General features: G+C 36.3%; 1 protein-coding gene across 3 annotated transcripts; it reads right to left on the bottom strand.

The window, feature by feature from the left end:
* Positions 1-11,199: 11,199 nt before the first annotated feature.
* LOC148693021 (rho GTPase-activating protein 7-like) lies at positions 11,200-25,323 on the bottom strand. Of its 3 annotated transcripts, none has more exons than XM_088680584.1 (22): positions 24,886-25,323; positions 24,041-24,080; positions 22,986-23,062; positions 22,169-22,239; positions 22,010-22,088; positions 21,722-21,866; positions 21,513-21,632; positions 19,965-20,042; positions 19,727-19,782; positions 19,568-19,637; positions 19,142-19,229; positions 17,276-17,519; positions 15,678-15,899; positions 14,773-15,120; positions 14,180-14,229; positions 13,923-13,983; positions 13,753-13,836; positions 12,936-13,049; positions 12,675-12,844; positions 12,180-12,249; positions 11,854-12,057; positions 11,200-11,698 (listed from the first exon to the last, which is right to left on the bottom strand). In XM_088680584.1, the coding sequence occupies exons 1-22, from the start codon at positions 24,937-24,939 to the stop codon at positions 11,513-11,515; spliced, it is 2,631 nt and encodes an 876-aa protein (XP_088536710.1). In that variant the 5' UTR covers positions 24,940-25,323; the 3' UTR covers positions 11,200-11,512. The 3 variants fall into 3 exon arrangements, with proteins under 3 accessions (XP_088536710.1, XP_088536711.1, XP_088536709.1); XM_088680585.1 differs by having other exon boundaries at positions 24,041-24,077; XM_088680583.1 differs by having other exon boundaries at positions 24,041-24,089; positions 24,886-25,292.
* Positions 25,324-27,197: the final 1,874 nt, after the last annotated feature.

Here is a 27,197-nt window from a genome sequence, read left to right as displayed (position 1 = left end):
ATGGTCTCATTAATTCTTTGCTTGGTTACTATTTAGAATGCGTTTTCATCATTATAGTTCCAAATACTAGAACTCATGTTTGTTTCATTTAAAGCATAATATTGAGTGCATAACATACAATAAGATGAAGTTGTTTAGTTAAACCAGAGCCAAACAGTCTTACCCTTTGCATATGTATTGTAGGTTTAACCCCTTTGAGCCTTACTTAGCCTATTTTCTTTGTTAGCCACATTATTCTTACCTAGCCTAGAATAGGACTATTCATACCCTTGTTCTTAAATAATAGTGGAGCATGACTTAGAGGGAATTCCTTTTGACCAACATTATGTAGAAAAACAAGTGTGGGGGAAGGTTTCTTGTTGGAAATCTATGAGGATGTACGTTTAGTGTACCACAGAAAGAAAATGGCACAAAAAATAAAAAATAAAAAGGTGAAAAAAAAGAAAGAAAAGAAGGAAAAGAGTTGATAAATAAGTGAGAATGAACTCACAAGTATTGGTTGTTGAATAAAGGGTCCAAAAGTTTGAATCTGGCCCTAAGTGTTATGTGACTCTCCCATGGGTGTTTAAAGTTGATTTCTGCATTCAAAAGTGAATTCTAAGTGTTTATTTCATTACTTTGCTTACTATTGCTTTAAGAACCCTTGTTTATCCTTAACCTTTCTTTGTTAGCCAATACCTTAGCCCCGTTACAACCCTTAGACTTCTATCTTGATTGTTACGTGTTTCAATATGTGGAGTTTGAAACTAGTATGAGCATATGGGATCCCTGGTTCTCACTTCTAAGTAGTGGCATTCCGTTCATGAGATCATATACATGTTCATGTTAATAATTCCAGAAAGTGCTTTCTTTGTTATAACATATGTGAGTGCTAGTCTACATGTTTACATCAATCTTCTCACATATACTTAGTGTAGGAAGTGTAATTAGAAATTCTGTGTGAAAATATAGAGTATATCCGGTGAGGAATTGAGGGAATTCTCTAAGGTATGTTACTACATTCAAAATGTTGTTTTAATTCATTAAATGCGAGCTAGTGAGTGGTTACTGCGATTAAGTATAAGCTCAAGTGTAAGGATAGCTAAAATCTATGTGAGTAGTGATTTTTAACATGTCATGTTGCATTGAAAATCCCTGAGGCAATTGTTGGAAGGTCTAGATTGTGTTTTGTTTGTTTTGTTTTGCTCGGGGACTAGCAAAAGCTAAGTGTGGGGGAATTTGATAGGAGCATATTTATGCGACTTTGTTAGCTTATTTCCTTGCATTTAGTGAGTTAGTTTCTATTTATTATAGTGATTTAAGCTATTTTCGTGTGTTTGTAGGTTTAATTGGCTAATGTGGCAAGAAAAGGCAATTTGGAGCATGTTAGAGCAATTTTGGGCTTGGAATGGATAGCACATGCATGGAGCAAGGTGGATGGACGAATTTGAAGTTCAAGAAGGGCTAAGAATATGCTAAAGAGATGGAAGAATTAATTCAAGACAAAGAAGATATGGAGCTCAGCAAGAAAGAAGGAAACATGAGCCAAACTACCTTATTTTGTCTTAGCCAATCCTAATCCTACACTACTTAAGTTCCAGCTGCTAGGGGAATCCTTGATTATAATAGGACACCTAAATATATGATTCTAGAAGGCTTAATCCTAATTCTACAAGGGTGTCGCACCTATTCCTTCTAGAAAACCCATGCCTTGTCGTGCACTCCCTTTCCCTTTCTCTCCAAGATCCTACCACATTTTCTTTCCCTTTTCCCTCTTGGATTCTGATTTTAATTAGCCTTTTTCCTTGTGGATTTGGTGTGCAAATCTTTCCTAAATTTTAATAAGGGCCATGCCTTTCTCCTTTTAATGATATATGTATTCTGCCGCACAAAAGGGAGGATAGAATCTATCCATCACACACTTTAACCTATTTTCAGAGCCAAACACCTTTGTGCCGCAGCCTTGCAAGGAGAGAAGAGAGGAGACCCTTGGAGCCATGCCCTGCCATTCAAGTTTGGATTGTTGGAACGTTCTTAGGTGTATTCTATCTTTTATTTTCAATGTTTAATTTAAGTTATCTTTGTTTAAGTGCAAACATGAGGAGCTAAACTCATTTTGGCTAGAGGAGAATTCAAAGTCATGAACATATATGTGATATGAATTGATTTCATCCAGTTATTGTTTCGTAAAACATGAATGCGATTTACTTATCTATTTGATTGATAACTTATTCTTGTATGTTGATTAAGGAGACCTACTTAGTTTGCATGCATGAATTTGATGCTAAAATATAAGGGAATTTCACCTAATCTTTATGAACTTATATTTATAAGTAGTGGAAGTCACTAATCATGATTGTGTTAAGTAAATCCATGGCAGAAGTATCATGAAGTTCATAGTTACGAATGTCTTGTCAATGCTTATGATTTTCATAGAACTTAATGATCTTTGATATGTATCTCTATCATGTTGTTCATATGGGAACTTGATAAGAATAATTTGATTGCGTTGCTGAGTCCAATTCAATGAAATTAGGGAAACCTGAGAGTTAATTTGTGCAGTTCACAATTAATTTGGGGCATTGTCATTCATGGTTTATTGGAATAATAATTGGAAATCGATTTGTATGCATATGTGTCATGTGTGGAGAATGACCCTCTAGCTAGCCTATCACCCATCAATTCACCCAAATTCATATCAATTTACTTTGTTTTTGTAACTTATTTGTTTAAGTTTTAAATTCGTCAAAACCAATCCCCCTTTTTATATTTCGTATGTACTTAGCTAGAACATGTTCAATTCTATTTTTATTAGTGTTTTGAGTCAAGTTAAATCAAAATTCATCCAAAATCCCCCTTAGTTTATGTTTTGAGTCAATTTGCATGTTTTGTGCTGTTTTGAGTCATTCTAGTTTGTTTTGAGTCATTAGAGTCTAGTTTTCTGTTTTTGAGTCTAGTTTAGTGTTTTAGAATTTAAAATTGAGTTGATTAGCATTCCTTCTAATCCCTGGCCTATAATGATCCCTACTTATTCATAGTACAACTACATAAAAAAGGTTTAAGTTTGTGTGCTATTTTATAACACATCAAGGAGCAAATCATTTTCTGGATAAAAGTTCTTCATTGAATATTCTTAAAATTATTCATAAAAATTGCTTGCTCCAATCTTTGATTTCAATCTTATTTCAAAATCTTTTTTAATAGACCTTTATAGGGAGGATTCTCAGTTAGTTTCTTCAATCCTTAATGCTTGGTTGAGGAAATTGATTTTTTTTTTAATCCACAGCTACATATCATTTACATAGTTCGTGGTTGGTTAGAGGGTTTAGATTTTAGAGAGTGTTGTAAAAGCTTGAAGTTTCCTCTCTTATCCTTTACTAGAAACCCAAGTTGCATATCTTTTTTCATGTCTTTAATCTTATGCTAACTCACTCACATTATCTTTGAAAAAGGTTTGCAATGTTCATAGTCTAGATTTTTAAGTTTCAAATCTTCATATAGACCTAGGTTGGATTCACATCAGTTTTCTTGCTTCAACTATTTGACTGGAGAAACTGACTTGTCATTTGAATCGATATTTCATATCATCATCATCATCATATCATTCTACATGAATCGGTTTGGTCTCAGTGCCACAAGATGGATGAATCTGCCCTCTTATGAAGATTGAAGATGTCTCCATCTCATGCAAAGTAAGTTTGTACAAAGGTAAAGATGCTTCATAGATTAGGTCTAGAAAATGAGCTTGACCTTGTATGAATCTTATTTTCACTAGTGGATTAGACTCGATGGAGTCCCTAATTTTTTAAATCCAGAGGTGGGTTTTTCCAGTCAAAAACTGCTTATGATCTTTGTTATTTGATGTCACACCCCGATCTTGACGTACGTCCAGGATCGATGTGCGACGGTGAATTGTAGGGGATGCCAGGAAATACAAACTAAAATATTGAACTAAAAATAACAATAATCACATCCTTTTAAGGAAAAGTATAGGGGTAACCTAACACTCCAAATTCTCTTAACTGTGTCTGCTACCCCAAAGCTCCCCTATGTACTAAAACCTGCACAATCGCCCCTACACCATGGGAATGGTGCACCGGGCAAACAACAACCCTGATAAGCCGCGAAACTTGTGTGAGTGACAATAATGCAACGTATGTGATGATATTAAAAACCATCCATGTCACGGTTTATATTCATCAAATATAAAATCATATTTTATGAAATCATAATCAAGCCACTGAAAATCCCGAAGGAGTCACCCACACATCCAACGGCTCGTCTAAAACAAGTCACAAAAGCTCACAACCATAAACTCATACAACATAATGAAAAGTAGGGCTAGAGTGACACAGTTCGGTCGAAGCCTAAATCTCGGAAGCTATCTCAATCCAACTCAATCCGAAGAATCAACAAAGCAATTAATCAGGTTCCGGACCTCTCAACGGAACCATAACACCGATCGGGATTCCAGACCACTCAATGGAATCCAACCAAGATACAATTCCGAACCACTCAACAAAATCACGAAGTACAATAGATATCAGACCACTCAATGAAATCCAAGCTAGATACGATTCCGGACCACTCAAAGGAATCGCAAAGCATGAGGGATTCCAGACCACTCAACGAAATCCAAACGGAGTAGGGAACCGGACCACTCAATGGAACCCCCACGGAAAACCAGTTCTAGATCACTTAACGGAGCCGAGCAGAAGGCCATCAACCATAATGTACAACGGCTCAAAGAAATGAAACATGAATCAAGTTACTCAATTTACAAAAGCTCAACAAGTGAAACAAGGCACAAATACTAAATTTGGAACGAATCAACGAAGTGGGAAATGAAACAATATCGAAGCAACAAATCCCCATCACAATGGGTTAACGGTCTACTACTAGCCCTCACATTCCATCACAACATGCCAATCATACAAATCAAACCATATTTCAAATATACACGTCAAATCACATTTCATAAAACTACATCGATGGCTAAATATAAAAAATAAAAAATAAAAATAAAAAAACAATTTTATAGAAAACATAATTATAAAACCAAGTCATATCCACACAAGATAACAATTACGAAAATAGGGTAATCACCAATATCACATATATTAAAGTCACTCACTTGGAGTCCGCGCTAACGCACCTTAGCACAATAATTGAGACGTCACGCACTATCGTCGCCTAAAACAAAGTACAATTCCACATTTAGATTTCCTTCGATAATTCACATACTCAAAAACTCCCATATGTCCCCCACAACAACAGTTAATGAGAATCAAATCGTCGTTCAAAAGTAGGGTCCATGATCTTACGTCACTTGCTCCGTAAGATCCAACCACTAGATTTTTGATTTGTAAGTTCCTAAGGTCCTTAAATATTACGTACTATAACGTAACAAAGTTTAGTGATGATCCAACGGTCGGATCGTCGATTGCTATAATCTTCCAGTGGCGGACCTTAACGAAATTTCGCCGGATTCTGCAGATTTTGCAGGCTTTCTGGGCAATCTTTAGAACTTCATAACTCACTCGTTTCTCACCCAAATTAGACCCATAATATACCAAAACGAAGCTAGAGAAGTGTAGAGCTTGGAGTCCAAATGGTGGCTGGAGGTGGCCGTAAAATGGCCTGAAATATTGCTGTCCGCGGGAAAACAAGTTACTCGCCGGAATTTCTGGACAAATTTTAAACGTCCATAACTTTGTCAATACTCAACAAAATCGAGTGATTCAAAAACAAAAATCATAGCTTGGAATGAGACGAATAGATTGGTACATTTCGTGATGGCAAAATCAACGTGATTTGGCCAGAAATGGTATGGAAGTTCATGAGTTTGCCGGAAACAGGGCAAACTTTAAATTGTTATAACTTTCTCATTTCTCAACCAAATCACACGATCCACACGTAAAAATTCATCTAGACATCATGAGGAATCGATTTATACCTTTTTCGAGTCCAGAAGATGGCTGAAAATTGTCTAAATCACGCCTAGAAGTCTCGACCCAAAACCCTATTCTTCGAACTCGAGGTTAGGATTTGTTTTCAATGAAACAAAACTCAAAACTAGGTTTATGGTGGTGAAGACATGTAGATAATGGTGGTTTTGGTGTTCAACAAGCCAAAATTTTTGGTGATGATGGTTGTTTGTTTCACGGGAAGAAAGGGAAAGCCAAGAGAGAGTTAGAAAGTTTTAGAAGGAGAGTGAAGAGATATAGGATAAAAGAGGGAAGAAAGAAAGCTTCAGAATTTTTTTTGGGTGCCCACGTGGCACTCACCCAATGGTTAGACAAAAATATCACATGTCCAATTAATTATCACTTTACCAAAATATCCTCAACATTCAAAACCTCACAAAATCTTCGTTATAATTCCGAATCACACTTCGTTTGCGCTCACGCATTCGTATCGACGAGTAGTATCCAAATATATAAAAATAAGTGGAACAATATATAGGGGTCAAGTACGCCGTAAATATAAAAGTGTCGAAACTAAGAATACGAAATACGTAATACGTAATTTTAAACAGTGAAATCCGGGAACGGGATTTCACACTTGACTTGTCCACGTATCTTGTTTATTAGCATTTGTTACATGCATCCTATGGGTTGCTATTTGATATGTGTTTGGGACTAAGTTTACACTACATATTATGAGTAATGAATTGAATTGTTATTAACTAGGATAACTTGTAATAAACTAAGTTTGATTGATAGGCTTGTGTTTAGTTAACTAACAAATATGTACATAGTTGGCTGGTGAGTTTGACTAGTCAATCCAGCATACTTTAATTCATAATTGCTTTGTCATTATTGTTTGCACAATGAACTGATATGTGAATGTGTTCAAGTTTAAGGATTGTTGTTGTGAGATTGATATGCGTAGACTCTGACTAGTTGGACGTACTAGTCAATTAAGTTTGGGCTTTTTGAGGAGGAGTTTATCCTTGGCGCTATGAAGGACGTTGTTGATGGTAATGTTTAAAGCAATGTACTGTTTTAGCTTGGGAAGAGCTGGCTTATCCTTGCATCTTCTCTTGTCATTCTGATGAGGAAATAGGGCAGTGTATCTCGATCATTTCTTCTCTAAATGGACCTTCTTTCATGAATTGTGTTAGAGTTTTTCTTCCAAGCTCTATCTTCTCAGTCGATGATATCATCAACAATATCGAAGCATTCTACTAGGGTGTCGTAATCGTAGTTTTTCTGATTCTTCTGTGCGAGAGGCAAGGGACATAGAGCCCTTGCTTGAAATCAATTGTAACGAGTTTGTCATCCATTGTAACGAGTCTGTCATCCAGCTTTTTTATCTCATTCATAATTTGAGTGCTCATGCTGAAAAATGGCCTCGTGACATTGTGAACATCACAATAGACATAGTAAGTAATTAGGAAGATGTTAGTAAGGTCGTAATTGTCAAGAAAATGGGCTGGCAATTATAAGAACTCTGCGGGCTGGCAATTCTGAGAACTATCTCATAGCATGTCCCTCCAAGGTAGATAGGAACATCTTGCACATCTATGCATTCTTATTGTTGTATAGAGCTATAACATTCTGACAATAAATGACGTAGTAGTTAGGGCCAAAATCTCTGTGGAAGTACTTAAACATGGGTTGAGCGAACTTCTTTAGAGAATGTACATATTCGATTGTTGAAGAAATAGGATCTCTAACTTTAGCGACAACCTTGTTGGGGAGGCGATTTTGAGTGTCTCTTGGAGCATCCCTAAAAACATCGCGATTCAGTGATCTGCACCACTCTTGCTATTCTGACAAATCTGGATCATCGAAGTTAAGATAGTGGGGCTCTTGTAGTGTCCAAGGGATCAGAGGTGCGTCAAGTTTAGGTCACGCCTGCAGAGGTATGATTGATAATCTGGCCATCACATTGTGGTAAAGTGATTTGGTTAAGGGAATATGAGTGCACTTTCAATGAAAGCACCAATTGTTGGAACCAAGTTCGTTATGGACTTGGCCATTTGCATGTGGGTTAGTAACACCTTTAGAATCCTTTTGTTAGACCATATGCGTTGCATCTGAGCATTTCTGATCGGCCTACACTTAGTTGACTTGGCTAATCGAAGCTCTACTAAAATAAAATTCCTTTTGAAGATTTTCTAGTATGGATGCCTCATTCGGACCTACATTAGACATATGGCACCAAGAACGTACTTCACTTAAGAGGTGTTTTCAATTGAGATTTGATGAATTTTAATTCTTTTAATAAATCTAGGGGTATTTGATCAAGATTTTATATGATTCTCTAAAATTCTAAGTGTATTCAATCATAATTTTAAAATAATTTGTTAAAATCCTTAGAAATTCTGGTGTATTCAATTAGGATATTAAAGAAGTTTATAAGATTACATGCGCATTCAATTAGCAATTACTTTTAAATAATTTTAAAAATTGAGAAATTTGTAATGTATTTTAAGCAATCACAAATCTCACCTCCCCTGAGATTTCGAGGAAATTGAATAAAAAAATTTATGGAATCTTTACAAATCAATTAAACTCCATCAAAGGATTTATAAATCCATTAAAATCCCTCAAAATCTCAATTGAATACACCCTACATTGATCCGAGATAGAAGTAATCGTACTCAGGGTCAAAGTTCAAAGTCACTACTCGGATGATTTTTGGATTGCCCTTTCTATTATTCCTCAAATGGCATAGAGCCCAAGCATGAATGTTATAACCCACAACCTTAGGTTGTATAATATTTCCAGAAGCCAGATGGTGCATTAGAACTTCTGGATTAGGGGACTATGTCTATCTGTCCATAGTTCACTTATCATAACTGCACTTAATACGGCTCGAGGCTCCTAAGCTACTAACCGGAATACCATGGAATAGGCTATAGGAGACTCCTCTGACACTATAAACAAGATGCCCCAAATTCATTGTGTTTTGAGTTGTAGGTAGAGTTGAACTTATTCTTTTTTTGGAGTAGCATCCCCCCATTGAATTTTTTTTCCCGTGCTTGGACTCTGTTATGCTCATCAAAGCAGTCGTGTCGGCGTCAGAGTCAGAGTTACTCACTACACTAGAATGGTATCATAATGAGTTAGTCCAATGCTATGGGAGTTGAAAAAAAAATATTAATTTATAAAAAAAAAAAAAAAAAAAAAAAAAAACAAAACAAAAAAGGGATGTGCGATCAGCATACATCCCTTTTGCAAAACAATACAAATTAGTCACATGGTGCTCTTAGATATTTTATGCTGAAGTGATTTAAACTTTTCGAAGCAATTAAGATATTGGAAGAAAATAAACAAATGTATTAGAAACCCTCCCTTGATGGGAAAACCTAGTCCTTGATCATCGACAGTAGTAGTAACAAGTCCATTCAAAAAGCAATCTTCATATGAGTCACCAAAATCGGTGGTTGTTACGAACTGCAAGAGATTTTTTCTCTGGACATTAATCAAAATCTCCGTCAACAAGATCATTTGGTTTCCATCATCGCTCGTAGCAAAGGTCACTATTCGTGGAATATGAGTTCATTCTCATGAAAGCACCAATAATTTGAACCAAATTCACACATCGTCGCGAGGGGTGGAGATGCATAAACTTGACTACCTGTAAACTGGAAAACAGATGTAAGAAACCTTAGGAATAATAGGGGTGCCCACCAAAGGCTCTTTGACAATCATTTTAGTAAGCAATATATGAGACTCAAGCAGTAGGCAATAAAATAAGTACACGATAATCGCATTCTTAGGGATTAACTCTAGAATGGTGTATTTATACCAGTCGAAAAAGAGTTCTTTTAGAATATAGAATCCATATTAAATTGGAAGATTCTCAGAGGATATCTAGGAGTAGAAATTGCATTCTCTTATGAGTGTAATTACTTGCAACACACGCTAAATTCCTAGATTGTAGGATTCTCCAAGAATATAGAAAACCTTGTTGATTCCATACCGAATTAGGTTTCTGTATCTTGCCAAACAAGGATGGTCTATCTCAGGGAAGTCAACAGATGTCATGTACTTAATCCTAACAAGATGATGGTAGCATCGCTAATCCGTTTGTGCAATTCGATAAGGCTGGAGTTGTTGATTTCATGATCAAACTTCATAGATATTCGTATTCTGATCTACCTTACTCCGGTCCTGAAAAATCATGGTCCCACATCGAGGAGTAGATATTGCATCCTCTTATGAATGTGATTAATTGCGGCGCACATCAATCCCTAGATTGTAGGAATCTCAAGAATATAGGAAGCTTATTTGATCCCCAATCGGATCAAGTTTCATATATTGCGGAACAAGAATGGTCAATCTCAGCGAAGCAGGACTTTGCCTACCTTTATGGAGCACAACAGGATGTGGTGGCATCGATGGCCCATTCGAGCAGCTTTACTAATCGAAGTTGTTAAGTCCATAACCAAACTTTTGAGGTATTCGTATTTTAATCAGTCTTACTCTGGCCTTGGAAAATCATGGTCCCACAACTCTCATTTCCGTACACTTCTTAATAATACATGATACAATAATGCATGATAAAACTCTAATGTATGATACAGGTACATACATACTTTTCACGTTTAATAAAATTATTGACACATTTTTTCAATAATATGTATTTTGGACATATTATTGAAAAAACAAAGATAAATAATTTTTTTTAAATAAATAGATATTTTACATACAAAATATTAATATCTAAAAAAATTGCCGAATTTTTCAAAATATCTTTTAGCAAAGCCGCCCAATAATACAAGTACGTATTATACCAGTTCTGTATTTTACTATGTTTTATATACATTTTCTCCATTGTGAAAGAAAGCGACCACTGCATCCTAATACAATCACCAACCTCATCATGGTCATGCCACTGTCACCACCGAAACCACAACTACCACCACTATCGCTTCCACTGCCTCTACCACGACTACTGCTTCTATAATGCCAACCACCCCCACCATTATCACTGTCATCAACATCGTCACCATCACCACTACCCTCACCACCATGCCTATTTTTTTCATCATACACAAGTTCTGCATTAAAATTTAAACATTTTTACACTACTAACCATACGCTCATAACATCCTACGATTTTTTGATCGCTCAATTTACAGCTACTTATTCTTAAAGCGCATCAAATGAGCCAGGAAAAAGTAATGCCATATAGAAAGACCCTTGGATTTGTAATAGAAAACTAAGATTAAAAACAAGTAATGCGGTAAGAAATATGGGAAGCGACCTCAAAAAGTAGCTGACTAAAAATATTATCGTTCAATAACATTACCCCCACCTATGGACACAACAACAGAAGACAGATTTGTTTACAGTGACAGGGTCCTTGTCAACAACAAAAGGAATCATCAAAACATATAACACAGAGAAAACACTTCTCACCGAAATTCCGTTCACTTCCTCTCACTAAGAAAAGAAAAAGGAGCAACTTTCAATATCGAACAAGAGTACCACATGACTATTTATATGCAAACATTATCAAAGAATATACAACAAGGCATCCGGCATTCTTCTTCTGACTCAATTTCCTCCGCCAGTCAATTCCACGGTGGGGACGATGGTCTATAAACAGAGTCTTGCAAAGATGCCGTGCCATAATTTAAATCAAGATTATGAAGCTGTTCCATCAGCTGAGAACGTCTTTCCTTGAAGAAATCAAGACGAGTTGTTAATTCTACCAAGGCAGAAGATGCTGTTGATGGATGCCTTGGATAATCCACCACCTGGAACCATAGTCACAACTTCAATACGTTACAATTGTTTGAATTTGGCGGGAACCATTCCAGAGTCAATACAAGATAATGTTTCAAAGATACTAAATAGAAAAATTTTAATTTTTTGAGAGAAATGACAGTCGCAGAAAAATAGAAACGCTTGCCTCTGCTGCTCTTGAAGTCGATGGCATGGACGCAGAATCAACAGCAGAAAGCTCAACAGACAAACTTTTCGATGCATCAGTACTTTTTGATTCACTTATGCTAGCCGGATCCATGAATTGCTTCCTAGAAGGCTGCCTTACACTGCTACCAGATGCTACAATTTGGCCTTTGATAGTCCTCCAATCTTCCCCCAGCAAACTCTCCTGTAGCAAAATAGTCAAGGAGTACTGGGTTGTTAAGGGCAAATCACTGGAAAATATCCAAGCAGGAATGCTTCCCAATATGAAGCATGAATTATCGAAGATAGAAAAACATAACACCTCACCTCATTCCTTTGTTTCCTTTCATGATTACAGAAGGCAAGGGTTGCATCAAAATCTTGCTGAAGAAACCTCCTGCAGAAAGCAAACAATTTAAAATCATAAGAACTTCTTGACCTGAACCAAACAAATTCCTAGTAGTATTAAAGCTCTGCAAATTGCATTGATCAATCCCTCAATCATATAGCAATGTACTCTGCACTGTTAAGAAGCCTAGCAACCCGAATTTTAGGGGACTGATTTCTGCACTCCCCTTTTCAACCCCTGATCTTTTGGGGACTGATTTCTACACCTCATCCTCTTTCTGGATTGGATAAATCAAAAGAGAATCAGGGGGCAGAATTTAGCAGAGTGCAGAAGGTCAAAGACTCAAATGGGTGTGAAAAAATCATTTCCCAATTTTTACTTTTTTAGAGAAAAATTCAATCATATAAGATGGTTATGTCTTTTCTTTTTTTTTTTTTATTCTTTTGAGAGAGAGATGGGTTCTGCACACTCACTGTTGGGAATTATGATTTTGGCCATTTTGATAACGGTCACAAGCATCAGAGAGAGAACCATAATGATGCTGTCGCTGTTGATTAAGTTGATGGTGAAGTTCTGCAACTTTCTGCTTCAACCTGGCCACATCTGCTTCAGCAAGAGCAATCTCCTCAAGCTCAGCCCGTGTCTTCGAACCAGAATTTAATCATAAGAATCTGGCTTGGATAAATGATATGAAAAAGAATTAAAATAAAACTAATCCTTTATAATCTACAAACCTTAGAATCCATGCCACGTGAACTGGCCAACTGTCCAGAAGACATGCTCAAACCAACCTCTAATGCCGCTCTAAGATCTCGTTCAGCTTGTAGCTGCTCTTGCAATCTTGAAACCTATATTATCATTTGCAGATAGTTAATCGAAGATCTTATACACAGCCAAAAAGCAAAGAGGAAAATTACTTGTAAGATACAAAGTACTACCAATAGATGTCATTAAATACCATACACGTTCACACCTAAGATCTAGCTCCCACATTGACAATCTAGAAACTAATAATAGAGTAGTAAGGAGGTTTAAGCAGGTTTTCCACTGAAAAAACAGTGAGGAGGTTTTAGCATCAGTATAATTGTGTAACTTAATCAAGTGACACCCTTACTTGTCAAATATAAAATGATTGAGAAAATGAAAACACAAAACCTGTAATTTATTATGTTACTTGTCAAAAAATAAAATAAAAGGTGTTGTACACGAATATTAGCCAGTCGCCTATGCAACTGAACAGAACCAGCATTTTTGCTGTCTAATTGCCTTTGTAAGCCACAGAACAGAGGTGTAGTTATGAGGTATCATCACCACTACATAAGTGTATCGGTTAAAAAAGTAAAAGGGTTGTCTTTCATTTGCATTCATGTAAAGGAAATTCAGAAGCAAACCCTCCCGGTGGCAAACAGGAGTAAACCCCACAACATCACCGAATGCAGGCAAAAATATATTCACACATTCTTTTGTTGTTCCCTTCTATTATCTAGTCAGGTCCTTAAATAAACAGGGACGGAGGAAGAAAATTAATCTGGAATATTTTCATGAACATACATCTTGTTCCAGTGCCAAGCGGCGCTCATGTAAAGCTTGCTTCCTTCTCTCCAAACTAGCTTGTAATATTGCATTTCCTCTTGCCTATAACATGAGTGCCTAATCTGGTTAGTAAAAGTACCAGTTTCTATGATTTGACATTACAATAAGTCAAGCACAAGTATAGCTACCTCTTTCGCAATCCTGTGCTGCAAGTCGTTTTTCGCAATCTCAAGCCTCTGAATTGAAAGCCTAAAAAACCAACAAACCAAATTATTTCGTTTACTAAAAGTACTACATAACTTACAGCACATATCAGATTTCTTAACAGCTACTTGAAAGTTGTAAAGCTTTAAACAAAAGGTAGCACGTCCATATATTTCATGAGCATTAAGCCTGTTGCTAAAACAAAGTACAAAACTTCGAGTGCATATTATGAGTAACTTACTCTTCCTCTCCAGAAGAATCGACTGATTCCATTGACGGTGTCTTTCTTGCCTGTACAACAATCAATGAAGAATATCAGATGTCACTGGATTTTAAAACAAAACTGTAAATGCCGGCTAAGCTATTATCTCCTAAAACAAAGGGTATGCTCAAATATAAGGCTATCATGTCACATACCGACTAAAACCTAAAAATAATATCTAGACTGCAAATTCACCTTGAAAATAAGAAAAGAAGAGGACATTAAAAGTCAACAAACTAATAAATATGCACAAGCTTCATGATAATGAAGCCATACAGTTTCAGGAGGTATCCAATAAATCATTGTCTGTACTCGATGCAAAGAATTAAACCCAATAGAAAAAGATCCATCTCTCTTTTTTGTCTAAGACATTAGGGGCTCCACATCTTTCTCTCATGCAGAGTTAATTTGACTTTAAAAAAAAGAAAGAGCTATCAAGTTTGATTATTGAACGTCAGGTAAATGAAACCGCTTCTTCACTGATTGACATATAATTTATCTGCTGCTTGTTAACTGGGTTAACCCGATAATCAACTTAAGATAAAAAAAGATAACAAAAAATGACAACTCACATTGCTTCTTCCCCAAAATGCCGATCGCTTTGAATTATGATTGGAGCCTGTGACTTTAGCCACTGTCTTCGCAGTTCCTGAATCAAGTCCAGGCACCAGTAAAGGATGCCCTGGATCCACTACTGACAAAATCTCTCCTATTGATCTGTAAGAATCTCCAGCAAGTGACGCACTTGGTGTTTCTGTCTCACTAATTAAATTTTCATTTTCCTTTTTTGGTTTGCTTCCTCTTTCCACGACTCCAACATTTGGATCTTTGATGGGTTGAGGAACACATGAACTTGAACTCTGAGCTGACACATGATTTCCTTTAGGTGATCCAACATCTGAATCATCAACCCCAAACGCCTGTTTGATGACACCAATTTACATGTCAATGAGAAATATTATAACTCACACAGTTGAACATTTCAACAGAGAAGAAAATCAGATCAAATAGGCAAAATCAGGAACTTGCATATAAGTTAATTGACTTAGTACATCCCTTAAGACTCCTAAAGACCCAAGAGCTAATCAAAGACCAAGGTTATGGAAAATAAAAATAAATAAATAAACAAAAGGGGTAACAGTGACACAGATCTATTAGCAGTATCATGTTGGAACCAACGTAACGTTACAAAAATCTTCCAGGTGTTTGTATCAAACTAATGAAATATAACTTTTTGTACATCATATAACTCATAGAGGACCCCACAGCAATTGTTGGAATCAATTATGTGAAAGTCAACGCAATCAGTGGCATACAAAGGCATGACCTACTAATGTCGCACAGGAGAAAGACTCTAATCCCTTCATTAATATATATATACACACACATAAAAAATTCTTAAAACCATACACAAATCAGAGCATAACACAAGCACTGTGGAGTGAGTGAGTGAGAGAGAGAAACGGAGGGAGAGAACCTTATAATCATAGAGGTCACTGCCAGCATAACCACTGCTTTCACTCAACTTTCCACTATGTACTCTATCCGGGTCATCATCTGCTTCCGGATCAACTTCATTTTCTGCGTCATGGTAACCATTGTCTTTCAGATCAAGATTTTCATCATCAGATGAATCTTCACTCCCACTATTCTCAATTCGAGAATCAGCAGAGATGGAACACCTTAGAAGATTTTCATCCTGAAACAAGAGCCCAACAAGTAAAGACCACTTTGCATAATTGAAAAATTTAACATGAACTTAAGATTTCGAGACTTTGTAAATAGCATGTAAAGGAAGACCATAAGAATCGGTGTCAGCAAAAGTTCCATCATTCATGAATGAAGTGTTTCATCCCAATTTGTGTTTAAACAATATATCATGTATTTCATTTTAAAACTTACTAGAGATGTCATTGAATTGACAACTAGCCATGCGGCCCAAAGAAACATCCAAAAAAACCAAACATTCAAACAATTAAAGTAAAATGAAGTAAATTATTCGAGTGCTTTTCAGAGTGAGGTATAAAAGGATCCTACAAAAATAGATATTGATATCTCTCTCGAAGGATAAAATAGCATGGCACCCACTAATCCCAATAATGAAACTCCTATCTTATACTGCGAAATGCAAGAATTGCAGTTGAACCCCCATAAGCATTTATCTCTGAGACACATAACATTAGATAAAGAGGAAGGCAAATTCAACTACAAAACCTTCCTTCTTCAACCGAGACACCTCAAACCAATTCTTCAACTAGAACTGCATCCAATTTTTTCTATCATTCACAAAGACACTTTAGAGTTGGATGTCATCTCAAGCAGGCACTCTCACCATGTCATGGTTACAACATATCAGACCTTACCTATGATATGGTACTAACATGTCAATAAGCTGGTAATCCATTACTCATAAAGACTGGATCTTGTTCTAGATCAAGCAAAGATAAGCCAATGTATTTACCATATCATTAAGTCCCATCCAAAATACTAGTTTGTCCAATCTGGTGTCTCAAAGGAGGCTTAACATAAAATCTTTCGTGCTCCTAATCACTCTACACGACCCCCACCCCTCAAAGGAGGCTTAACATAAAATCTTTCGTGCTCCTAATCACTCTACACGACCCCCACCCCAGCCTAAACCACCACTGAGTAGCTTAAGTTTCTCTACTGCTCCCTAGAACACACTTGGATACATCAATGGATTTAACATCCAACACGATTATCAACCTAACACCACACAAACTTACTACAATGATTATATCAACTTATTCAAGATATATTTCCGAGGAAAAACGAAGTCTGGGTTGTTATGACCGTGGACCTATGACTTGTACCAGTACCAAACTCATCTCCTTCATTAGTTCAACCAATCTTCACTAAGCCCATGGTACCCCCATTCCACAGTAAAAGGGATGTTAAAAGGAGAGTAGATATCCTAACACGTTGCGCTGAATACTATAGTTGATTGGAATAAGTGAAGTTATACAGTTTGAAAGAATGAGAATTATAAATCCAGGATCCACCTTATGAAATAGCAAGAACACAATGTATAAACCAACTATGCAACTGTCTTACATCAAAAACGTTTTCATACTCCTCCAAAAGAGTTGTGATGATAGCTTGAGCATTTGCAGCAGCATTTGCAGCAGCAATAAGCTGGGTTGAATTATCACCATTAATATCAAAGTCATCATCCAGCTCACATTCACCAGCTAATAGAGGGCGTAAGAGCAAGGGTGCCATGCATGCAGCAACTGCAGATGGAGTCATCCGATTCTCATGAGAGTGAGAAGATATGGTATGCATCATCTTCAAAATTCTGCAAAAAGAAAAGGAGAAAAGCAAGTTATAGACCAATATGATTGTTTTGCATAATCGTTAACAGAATGCATGTCCATGGGAAAGAGTGGTCTCTACAATATAATATACCCAAAGTGGCTAAAATTTTGTTTCCCAAATTAACAACCTAACATTCAACAGAGGTTATCGCATAAACTGTCTAGTAAGAAAACATTAACTTTTATATGGATAAATATGTCGAAACATCAATCCAACATTTCACCAATATGCCAAGATTTGAAGCACCGGATACTGAAATGGAAGGAAATAAGATTTTAATATTGGGATGGGCTTTGTTGCAATCTACATGCCCATATTACTTCCACTACTGAGTAACTAGGGCCATAACATTGTTTAATATATTTTCAATCACATCATGTCAAACTTCTTTGTAACATATTTTTCAGGCTTAAATGTCAAAACAGTCCCTGTGTTATAGTCATATGGCCAATTTAGTCCCCGTGTTTTCGATTTGGCTAATTTAGTCCTTGTGTTTACAAGGACTAATTACCCTTTCTCTTTTAGGGCATTTCATTCAATATCTTTTAAAAAATTCATAAGAAAAATCATATGAGCAATAATTACCCTTTCTCCTTACAAAAAAATGCAAATCAATGAGAAATGACACATAAGAAATAAAACTTCCAATCTGAAAAATGATTAAGGTTGTGACATAGAAAAGAGAGGGGGTAATGTTAGGGAGGAGGTTGGAGAGTTGGAAGGAGAATAATTTTTCTTTTAATTTTTAATTTTATTTAATTTTAAATTATTTAAATCAACTAAATTATAATTTTATAAATGTTTATAATAACTTATAAAAAAAAAATTTACAGAAATTAGATGGAAATGTCCTTAATTGGCTAACGGAGATAAACACAAGGACCAAATTGGCCAAGTTGAAAACAAAGGGACTCAATTGACCTAATGACTAAAAGACTGGGACCATTTTAACATTTAAGCCTATTTTTCAGGGTCCTTAGGTCCACATTATAGCCAGATCTCTATATGGTTATTTATAATATTCTACAGACTAGGACTATTTTGGTAATTCAACACAGAACTATTATTAAAATTATTGACGTTAATATATTTCAGACATACCAAAGACAACTTGAAATAAATCTAAAATAAAATAGATAACAAAAAAATTGTATAAATTCACACTCAAAATGCGAACGCTTTTGATTTTACATGTCATATAATTTATGAACAGTATGCTATACAATTTACATGTTTAAATGACGTTCTACTAATTAGAGTAACATTTCCTAATGTTTCATTCAAAATTTACTTCTAAAACAAGTATCCATTGTATTCATAATTTTTAACCATATTTCAATGAATATATCCTTGAATCCTCAATATGACTAAGGATATTTCAACTGACCCTAACATCTTCATCCTTGCTTCATATATTGTTTTATGTATCACCCTTCAAACTATTGGGCATGCCTTCCCTGCCAGCATATGAGACATCTCGTTCCCTTAAAACTCATGCATTATGTACAAGCACACTACAGAAGTAGGTGTCTCAAACATTATGAGTACAACTCAGAACGTAGAATGGAAGAAGACATCTCACATCATGTACGAGAAGGTTACCTCTGTAATAAACGGCGGTTTGGCTCGGGAAATGTCTCCAATATTGAAGAGCGCATTGCATTAATCCGAGCTTCCTTTCGATCAATTTCTAGTCAAAGAGAACACAAAACAAACGGTAAATTTTTTTATTCCATTACAATAATATAAATTGATCAATTTGTGCAAATAAATCCAGAAACTTGAGGAAACTATCAGTTGACAGAAAATTTGACATGGAGACTTTGTACAAATCTCTGAATCGTGCATAAAAGTATTATTTAATATGTCCAAAAGGATAACTGCACATGAGACTGATGGTCAATCTTTTCTATGCAGTATGTGGTTGTACAATCTCACAAGTTTTCCAGTTGTTTAACTCCCCAGATAAACAAAGAACCCATTAATTAATTTATGAATTCACAAGGCATAACATAAAGCTAAACTTACTATAAGCCTCTAGCAATGCAGTGCAGCAAGATGCTGGTACTGGAGATGAAGGCAGTTCTCTCAGAACATGCTGTAGATCAAACACATTGAGTAAATATTGAAATAAAGCATTATTCATACCAGATAGCAAATGACACCAAACAAATTTTGGGAAAGTACCTTGACACAATCACCAACAACATGAGCGTCCTCATCCGGATCAAATTCAGTCTTGCCTTCAAACATCAAAAACAGTTAGGACACTAAGCTGGAAATCAATGTATACTTCCAAGAAAATTGAGGGCATGAGCTATAGGCACAACAGGATCTATTATGTATTTTACGATCCACTAAAGCCATTCAAAGCAATCACCAAATTGAATGAAGCAGATATTTTCAACTTGAATAAAATGGATACCTTGCTCATAATCTTGTACTCTACGTTCTACCTCCTCAACATCCGCAGACTGTCGCAAAATTCCTTCAGCTTTCGTACCTATTAGACAAATAAATTACAGATTATAAAACTGTATAGTATAATGCTCAAAAATATGTTTTCACACTATCTTTCTTTTGGTATATCTCCCAATATAATGACTTAATGAGTAAATTCCCAGACTTGTGCTTCCAAATAGTTTCATTGGCAATTAGGAATTTAGGATTAACAGTTTGTACTGATGATGTCTCCACACTGGTATGTGAAGGAGTATCTTGACTTCTGCATGGCCAATATCACAACAATGGTATTCTAATCATACTCAGATATGAGTGTAATGCACTGACACATAGACAAAGGGTCCAGTCAGTAAATAAAATGGGAAAGGGTACAACATACGATAGTTTACGGAGACAGAGTAAGCTAGGGTCATACTCAGTTGGTACGGTATTATGGGTTCATTTTAAAGTTCAATCTAGACTGTTTTCCTTATGGTAAACAATTTTGCATATTTTTCACTTATATAAACCGATATTTATACTAATTATAAATGGATTTATCAAACTTTATCCATTATTTTTCCAAGCTGAAGCCACAGTGAATAGTTCAGATTTAATACATTATTTTCTCTAAGCTTTTTTCACATTATTTCTTGGTATTGGTAAAAGCAAAAAAGGAGAGGATTCCACAATACTGTTCCTCTTCATCAGTTTTCAGAGTTCCTGCAACTCCAAAACATTAAATAATATTTTGCCTAAGAGAGATTAAAAACTAAAACAGAAGTAGGAGATTGGGTCGCCCATTATTGCGAATAAAGAATTTATTTGCATACCAAATGTATACTCATTTGTGCTAAAAATACAATTAAAAGTCCATACTCATTAACTATTTTTTAAATAGCTAATAGATTTATTAAAGAAAAACACAAATATGTGCTAAAGCCTAAGCGAGAAATTCACTTCCTTGCCAACAAGGCAACATATGCATCTGTTTTTGAAATGGTCATTAGCTTTTAAGAAAACATAAAAGAAAGGGAGACGAGGGTGGAGATGGTACTGTGCAGTCTACAAAGTGCCCCACCACTACATGTGAACCCAAGTTCGAACATAAAACCTGTGATTTATGCAACTCTGGTCCACCTTTTTATTTATATCCATACAAATTGCATCTGTAAAGCACAGGTATGAAGTATCCAATTATGCGCCCACAAAAGACTTACAAACACATCTGCTACTCAAAATACATAGTTGACTTTTTGGAAAATCTGATATTGGATACAAGATACATGAACAAGAGAAACACGAAGGATGAACAAGGGTTGTTCCGTACGTTAGTCTAGAAAACATAAGGGTTCTACGGTAAATATTAACTGGATTACCAAAAACGTAGGGGTTCTACGGTAAATCTTAACTAGAAAACACAGGGGTTCTAAGGTAAATATTAACTGGATTAACAAGGGTTACACACATTTGCAAGGAATTTTTCCGTACAGTTTGAGTTCTTGTCAATATTAACTGGATCACAACTTACCAAACTTTTCCAGGAACCGAAGAGCTTTCTCGAGGAAGGAAGGACCTCCATCAATATCTTCTAGCGCAAGCAGAATTGGTCTTCCAACAACCAAAGATTTAACAGGCCGTTTATCCCTCCCTGACAGCCCAAAATTATATATAAATATACTAGCTCAAGATATATGAAATCATCAGACATTGAATGTGTAATGACGAAAAAGTACAAACATTGATGGAAGGACCCTTCAAGCGTATCATTCGTGTCATTACGGAAAATCCCATTGTGTCCCATGACAAGGGCAGCACTTGGAGCTTGTGCAAGGGCAAGTTCAAGGGCTGTCTTCCACTCATACAAGTCTTCCGATGTCTCAGCCTATGATTACAAAAATGAATCGAATTATTGTGTACATAAATATCAGCAGAAGCTATGCAATGTACATAAACATCAACAGAAGCTATGCAATTATACCATATATTCTAATAAGTCTTGAACAAAAATATCACAAAAAAAGTCACCTTAAGAGTGAAGGCCCGCCCATCACGTCCATCAGGAAATAAAACCGTCAGCAGCTTTTTATCTTCTCTTACAACAACACTACATGAAACCAGTTGCATTTTATTAGTCAGATTGCAGATAATAATAAATAAATAAACAGTCGGCATGGTCACGCATACCTCCCAGAATTGTTCAAGTCAATGCCCCCCAAAGTCAAATTTACTTCACCACCTCTTTGTGGAAGTGCACTCTGTACAAAGATTTAAAACAACATTCATTACTAAAAACGAAATAAAAAATAACATTCACTTCGCAGTTGTTCAACTGTCGGATACGTATGAGAGAGAGAGAGAGAGAGAGAGAGAGAAACACACACACACAAAATCAATAAGGTCCTGCCTCAGTTTTCAAGAGTTCTGCTCAGCAAATAAGCTAGCAATTAGCAGGTTGTTCTGGGAACTCCAACACATAACCAACCAGCAAACACTTGAAATACAGAGCCTTATAAATTGAAATTGTATTCGCAATGTGACATTTTAATTGAGGAAGGAGGAATGATGGGAAACCATGCATCTTCGTTGGTTTCCTTAATAACATATACATTAAAGGAAGAGAAGCAACTACAATAATTTCACATATCATCAAGATCACAATATGAAGGACTGAACAGGGATTCATCCCATTTCATGAGGCAATAGAAGAAGTTTCCATAGCTCTTGACATGGTAGAATATTAGTGTCTTTCAAACATACAGGGAAGCTAGGTGTGAACCCTTTCCGACAAATAAACCATCAAAACTGCATGTCTCAAGTCCACCATTTTTACCACCAATACAACTTACACGTCAATTCAGTGACCAACAAATTTTTTCCAATAACAATATTGAATTCATGCAAAATAATGCGGCCAATCATAGAAGAAGAAGAGGAATTAAAAGGAAGACAAAACATAATGGCATAACCAAAAAAGAGGTAAACATTACTGATGAATACTAACAGGATCATTTTTAAAGAAAACCAAAGAAGTCCGTGTGAGGATAAACCACCGCTTCTTCCAAGACTTCCAACCTATTCCTGCAAAGTTAATACATAAGAACTGAATGTATAAATAATGAGTGCAGAAGACGTGATTCTGAAAAAACTATGAAATGCATGATAGAAAAATTTTAAAGTTTGAATGCTAGTTGACAAAACCAAACACGAATACCAAGATACTCTTAACATATCAGCTTGAGAGGAAAGAAGAAAAATCTTCAGTTGTCCCCAAGATCTCTCACACAGAGGCTGCAACATAAACTGGTTTGGAAGGTTTTCATTATTCAAATTAAACAAAATAAAAACTCCTTGGAAAAACTCCTTTTCCTCTCTTTTAATTGCTTAAAATATATTAATAGCTGTTCATAATTAGACCAAGCAAAAATAGTTATTTCTCTTGAAAAAGTAAAAATCCACAAGCACACAGTTTTCAGAAAAATACTCTTTAACACCTATGATGTGGTTTATTTGAATTACGTCAGACGCTGCACGGATATAGGATAAGGTTAAAGAAACTTATCAATGTACAAATCAGATAAATAAATAGGATATGAATATCTCTGGAAATTAAATGGTTTGTTTAAGAATTATATGCCTTGGGTGTTTCTTTTCGGAGTGTTATCTCCGTTTCTCTCTTTCATTCTGATGTGTTTTCTTCTTTCTGTTATCTCCCTCATTAATCCTCTATTAAGTCTAAATCTTATGAAATTTCCAAAGAACTTAGTTCCTAGTACCACATCCATTGGTCTAACAAATAAACACTTGGGCAATGATCAAAGCAATTAATGGATTCAACAAATTGATATGCTGATAAGTCTAGTAAAGAATTCTTTTCCAAGTAAAGATAACATTATAAAGGCCAATTATCAAATTTCAGATTTACAATTTTTTTCCTTCTAAGATTAATGAATCATGTCGAAGTCAAACGAGCGTTATAACGAATAAATTGGAAATGCAATGCGACCAAAACTGTCATTGGGTGGAGACCGAACAGGAGAACAAGAGATGTATACCAACCTTTAGAAGATATGAAAAGTGGGCCACTCTTGAACACCTGCTGGATCATCTGATATGTTAGAAGGCATGAAAATATTTCCCACCCACGAAGCACAATGTGAAACTACTTTGCAAAATTAAGCACAAGGGATGTAAAGGAACACCGAAACATGATCAGGTTACATTGATAACTGACAGACTGCGATTTCGAGAATCTGAAAGTTAAGAACACATTCAAGTATAAAGAAATTGATTTCACTTTAAAACATCCAAGTTTCCATCAATTCCCTCAAAACTTGGGCACGTTTGTGTTTGTTCGGATGAAATGAAACTGCACTGCAGTTTCATTCCAAACTTGTACATCCTGTTTTGTACACTATTGGTATCATCTTAATGAAATTCTTGTTCGGTTGTTCCATAACAGAAAGGAAACATTCCAAATCCAAATCAACATCACTCGAAAATAAAATAGGCGATTAAACTCGGGCTAAGCACAACTTCATTAATTTCGACAAGTGCATTGCCACACCAACAAGTATGGGAACCATTGCGTCGAATTTCCTTTGCCTTTTAATTTCCTTTCTTGTACACTTTGCTCCAGCAATCCGAACAGAACATGGAAACAAAATCAATCTAATGCAATCGAATTTCACAACATTTGCGACGAACATTCCACCACCCGTGATTTAACGAAAACCAAAATCTAAAAAATAAAAAAAATTGAAAAATCGCGTTTCACAACATCAGTTTGGCTGCTTCCCACGAAAGGCAGCTAAAACGAATTTAAACAAATATTCAAAAATAAAATAAATAAATCGACTCTACTAATTTAAGCAAGAAAAGGAGAGGGGAGGAAGAAAGAGTACCGTGTTAGAAGCAGCAGGTCGAAGGGGGCGCTCAAAAGCAGCTAAAGCGGACATTTTAGGCGATTAACATCGAAATCGCGGAGAGCAGTAGCCAGCATTTCAATCGTCCGAGCCGCCCATTGAGCGAACTCGGGCGAGACGGCGTAGATCGGCGAGCGAGCTGAGCTGAGGTATCAGCGCGATCTGAAACCAAAAGCCCTTTCTCTCTCTCTAGTGTTGGCAACTCTGCACAGACAGAGAGAGAGGCTTTTTCTAGGGTTTAAGACTTAGAGAGAGAGAGAGAGAGATGGTTGGAGTTTAGAAAGAAGGAGGAGCAACTACCATAGTTACTGCGCTGTCCGTGTGCCCCGGCTAAGACGTAAAAACAGGGAGGAGAATGACAAGGGAAGCAACCAAAAAGGCGCACTTCTGAATCTCTAATTTTATTTTTTTTTAACTAACGTATTATCTACTGGATGAGGAGTTAAACAATAATACGGTTGAAATTCGTTTTTGCCGATAAGGTACTGTAAAATTTTCTTTTATAAATAAAGAATAATAACAATAAATCGTAATATTAAATAGTTCTAAATCTTTATTTTTTCTTTTAAATTTCTTGTTTGGTTGGGTTAGATTTAATTAGTAATTAAATAATAATAAATGAATTAGGTAGGGAGCAGCAGTGGCCGTGGTAGTATTTTTGTTGGGGAGGGAGGACTGTGTTTGCTTTTTCACCTACTTGCTTGAAGCTGAAGTTGGACGAGGAGGAGGAGGGAGAGGGAGTGGTCGTCTGCAGTCGAGGTTAAGTCTCAGTGGAGAAATCGGACCAATGGGAGGGACGGGAAGGGAAGGAGGGTACAAAACAAACCAAGCTGGCAGCGGAGACGGAGGGAATCTAGACAGAGAAATTCTCTCTCATCCTAATCTTAACTAATGGAGAATAAAAATACAATTTTATCTTTTACTATAAAATAAAATCATGGACAGTAAGAGCAACTCTACCCTTAAAGACTTTGCGCCAGCACCTAGCCCATTTATCCACTTCAGTTAACAGTAATAGACCCTAATGAACAGTAATAAGCCAAAGCATCTCCACCCCAAAAAAAATGTGCTGGCACCCAGTCTAAAAATGCGCTGGCACAAATGATATCCACCCCTACAAAATGCGCTGGCATCCAGTCCATTTAAAATATTAAATAATTTTTTTATAACATAATAAATAAATAAAATAGTTTTAATTTCGGATAGGATTTTTAACCAATCTCGTCACGCCACGTGTCATTATCCGAACGTACTATTTTTTGAATAGATTTCCGCTAAGATTTTCAACCAATCCCGACAACCCACGTGTCACTTCCTGTTTACAATAATTTAGGCAAGATTTCGATAAGATTTTCAACCAATCACATAGTGCCACGTGGCATTGTCCAGAACCTCATCTCCTCTTTTTTTGTCCATATAAACCCTACATCTCTACATCCATCCTCACACTAAACTCAATCCTTTTTTTTAGGTCAGAATTCTTCTTTATCGTTTTCAAATCTTGAGTTCTTACAATGTCTTCTTCAAGTAGAGCGTATAAACAGTTGCAAGAGCAGCAGAAAAGGTTGTTGGCACAATAAGAAGAATTGGTCAATCTTGACCAAGGTGGAGGTGGAGATGAGGCCTTCGCAATGGAGGAGGATGAAGATGATCACCATAGAATGCGGAGGGCCTCACATTCCCGCCGTATCATGGAAACTATGAGTCAGATAGCTAAACTCAGACGTGCGGCAAACATCGATAAAAGAAAGGAAAGACGAGGTAAAGATCTCTTGGAAGATTATTTTATTCCCAACAACGTTTTCCCTGATCATGTTTTTAGACGTCGTTTTAGAATGCAACGAAGTTTGTTCGATAAAATCATGAGTGATGTTTGCAACCATGATCCATATTTTGTGCAAAAAGATGATGCTTTTCATGTTCTAGGTCTTCTTCCTGAGCAAAAAATTATGGCTGCCTTGCGAATGCTTGCATATGGAGCATCTGCAGATCAAGTGGATGAGATCGCAAGGATGGGAAAAACAACAGTTCTGGAGTCCTTGATGAGGTTTTGCTCTGCAATTGAAGCCCTCTACACCAATGGGTACCTTCGGCAACCCACGCCAAGGGACATGCAAAGGCTTCTGAGGAAGGGTGAGATGCGAGGCTTCCTTGGCATGATTGGAAGCATCGACTGCATGCACTGGACATGGAAAAACTGTCCAAGTGCGTGGCAAGGAGCTTATGGCGACAGAAAAGGAGCCAAAAACATCATTTTCGAAGCGGTGGCTTCTTTTGATACATGGATTTGG

This window comes from Pyrus communis, chromosome 11 (assembly GCF_041283825.1).
Source record: "Pyrus communis isolate YQ-2024b chromosome 11, ASM4128382v1, whole genome shotgun sequence".
In the NCBI taxonomy this organism is placed as follows: domain Eukaryota; kingdom Viridiplantae; phylum Streptophyta; class Magnoliopsida; order Rosales; family Rosaceae; genus Pyrus; species Pyrus communis.
This window is presented reverse-complemented; position numbering and strand designations above follow the sequence as displayed.

Excerpts from the sequence above, each read along its gene's own strand:
- LOC148693021 (XM_088680583.1), bottom strand. The coding sequence starts at position 24,939 with ATGTCCGCTTTAGCTGCTTTTGAGCGCCCCCTTCGACCTGCTGCTTCT. Across the intron at positions 19,638-19,726 it reads TTGTTGGTGATTGTGTCAAG|CATGTTCTGAGAGAACTGCC; the intron begins GTACTTTCCCAA and ends TTTGATCTACAG. Across the intron at positions 12,845-12,935 it reads CACGTGGCATGGATTCTAAG|ACACGGGCTGAGCTTGAGGA; the intron begins GTTTGTAGATTA and ends TCTGGTTCGAAG.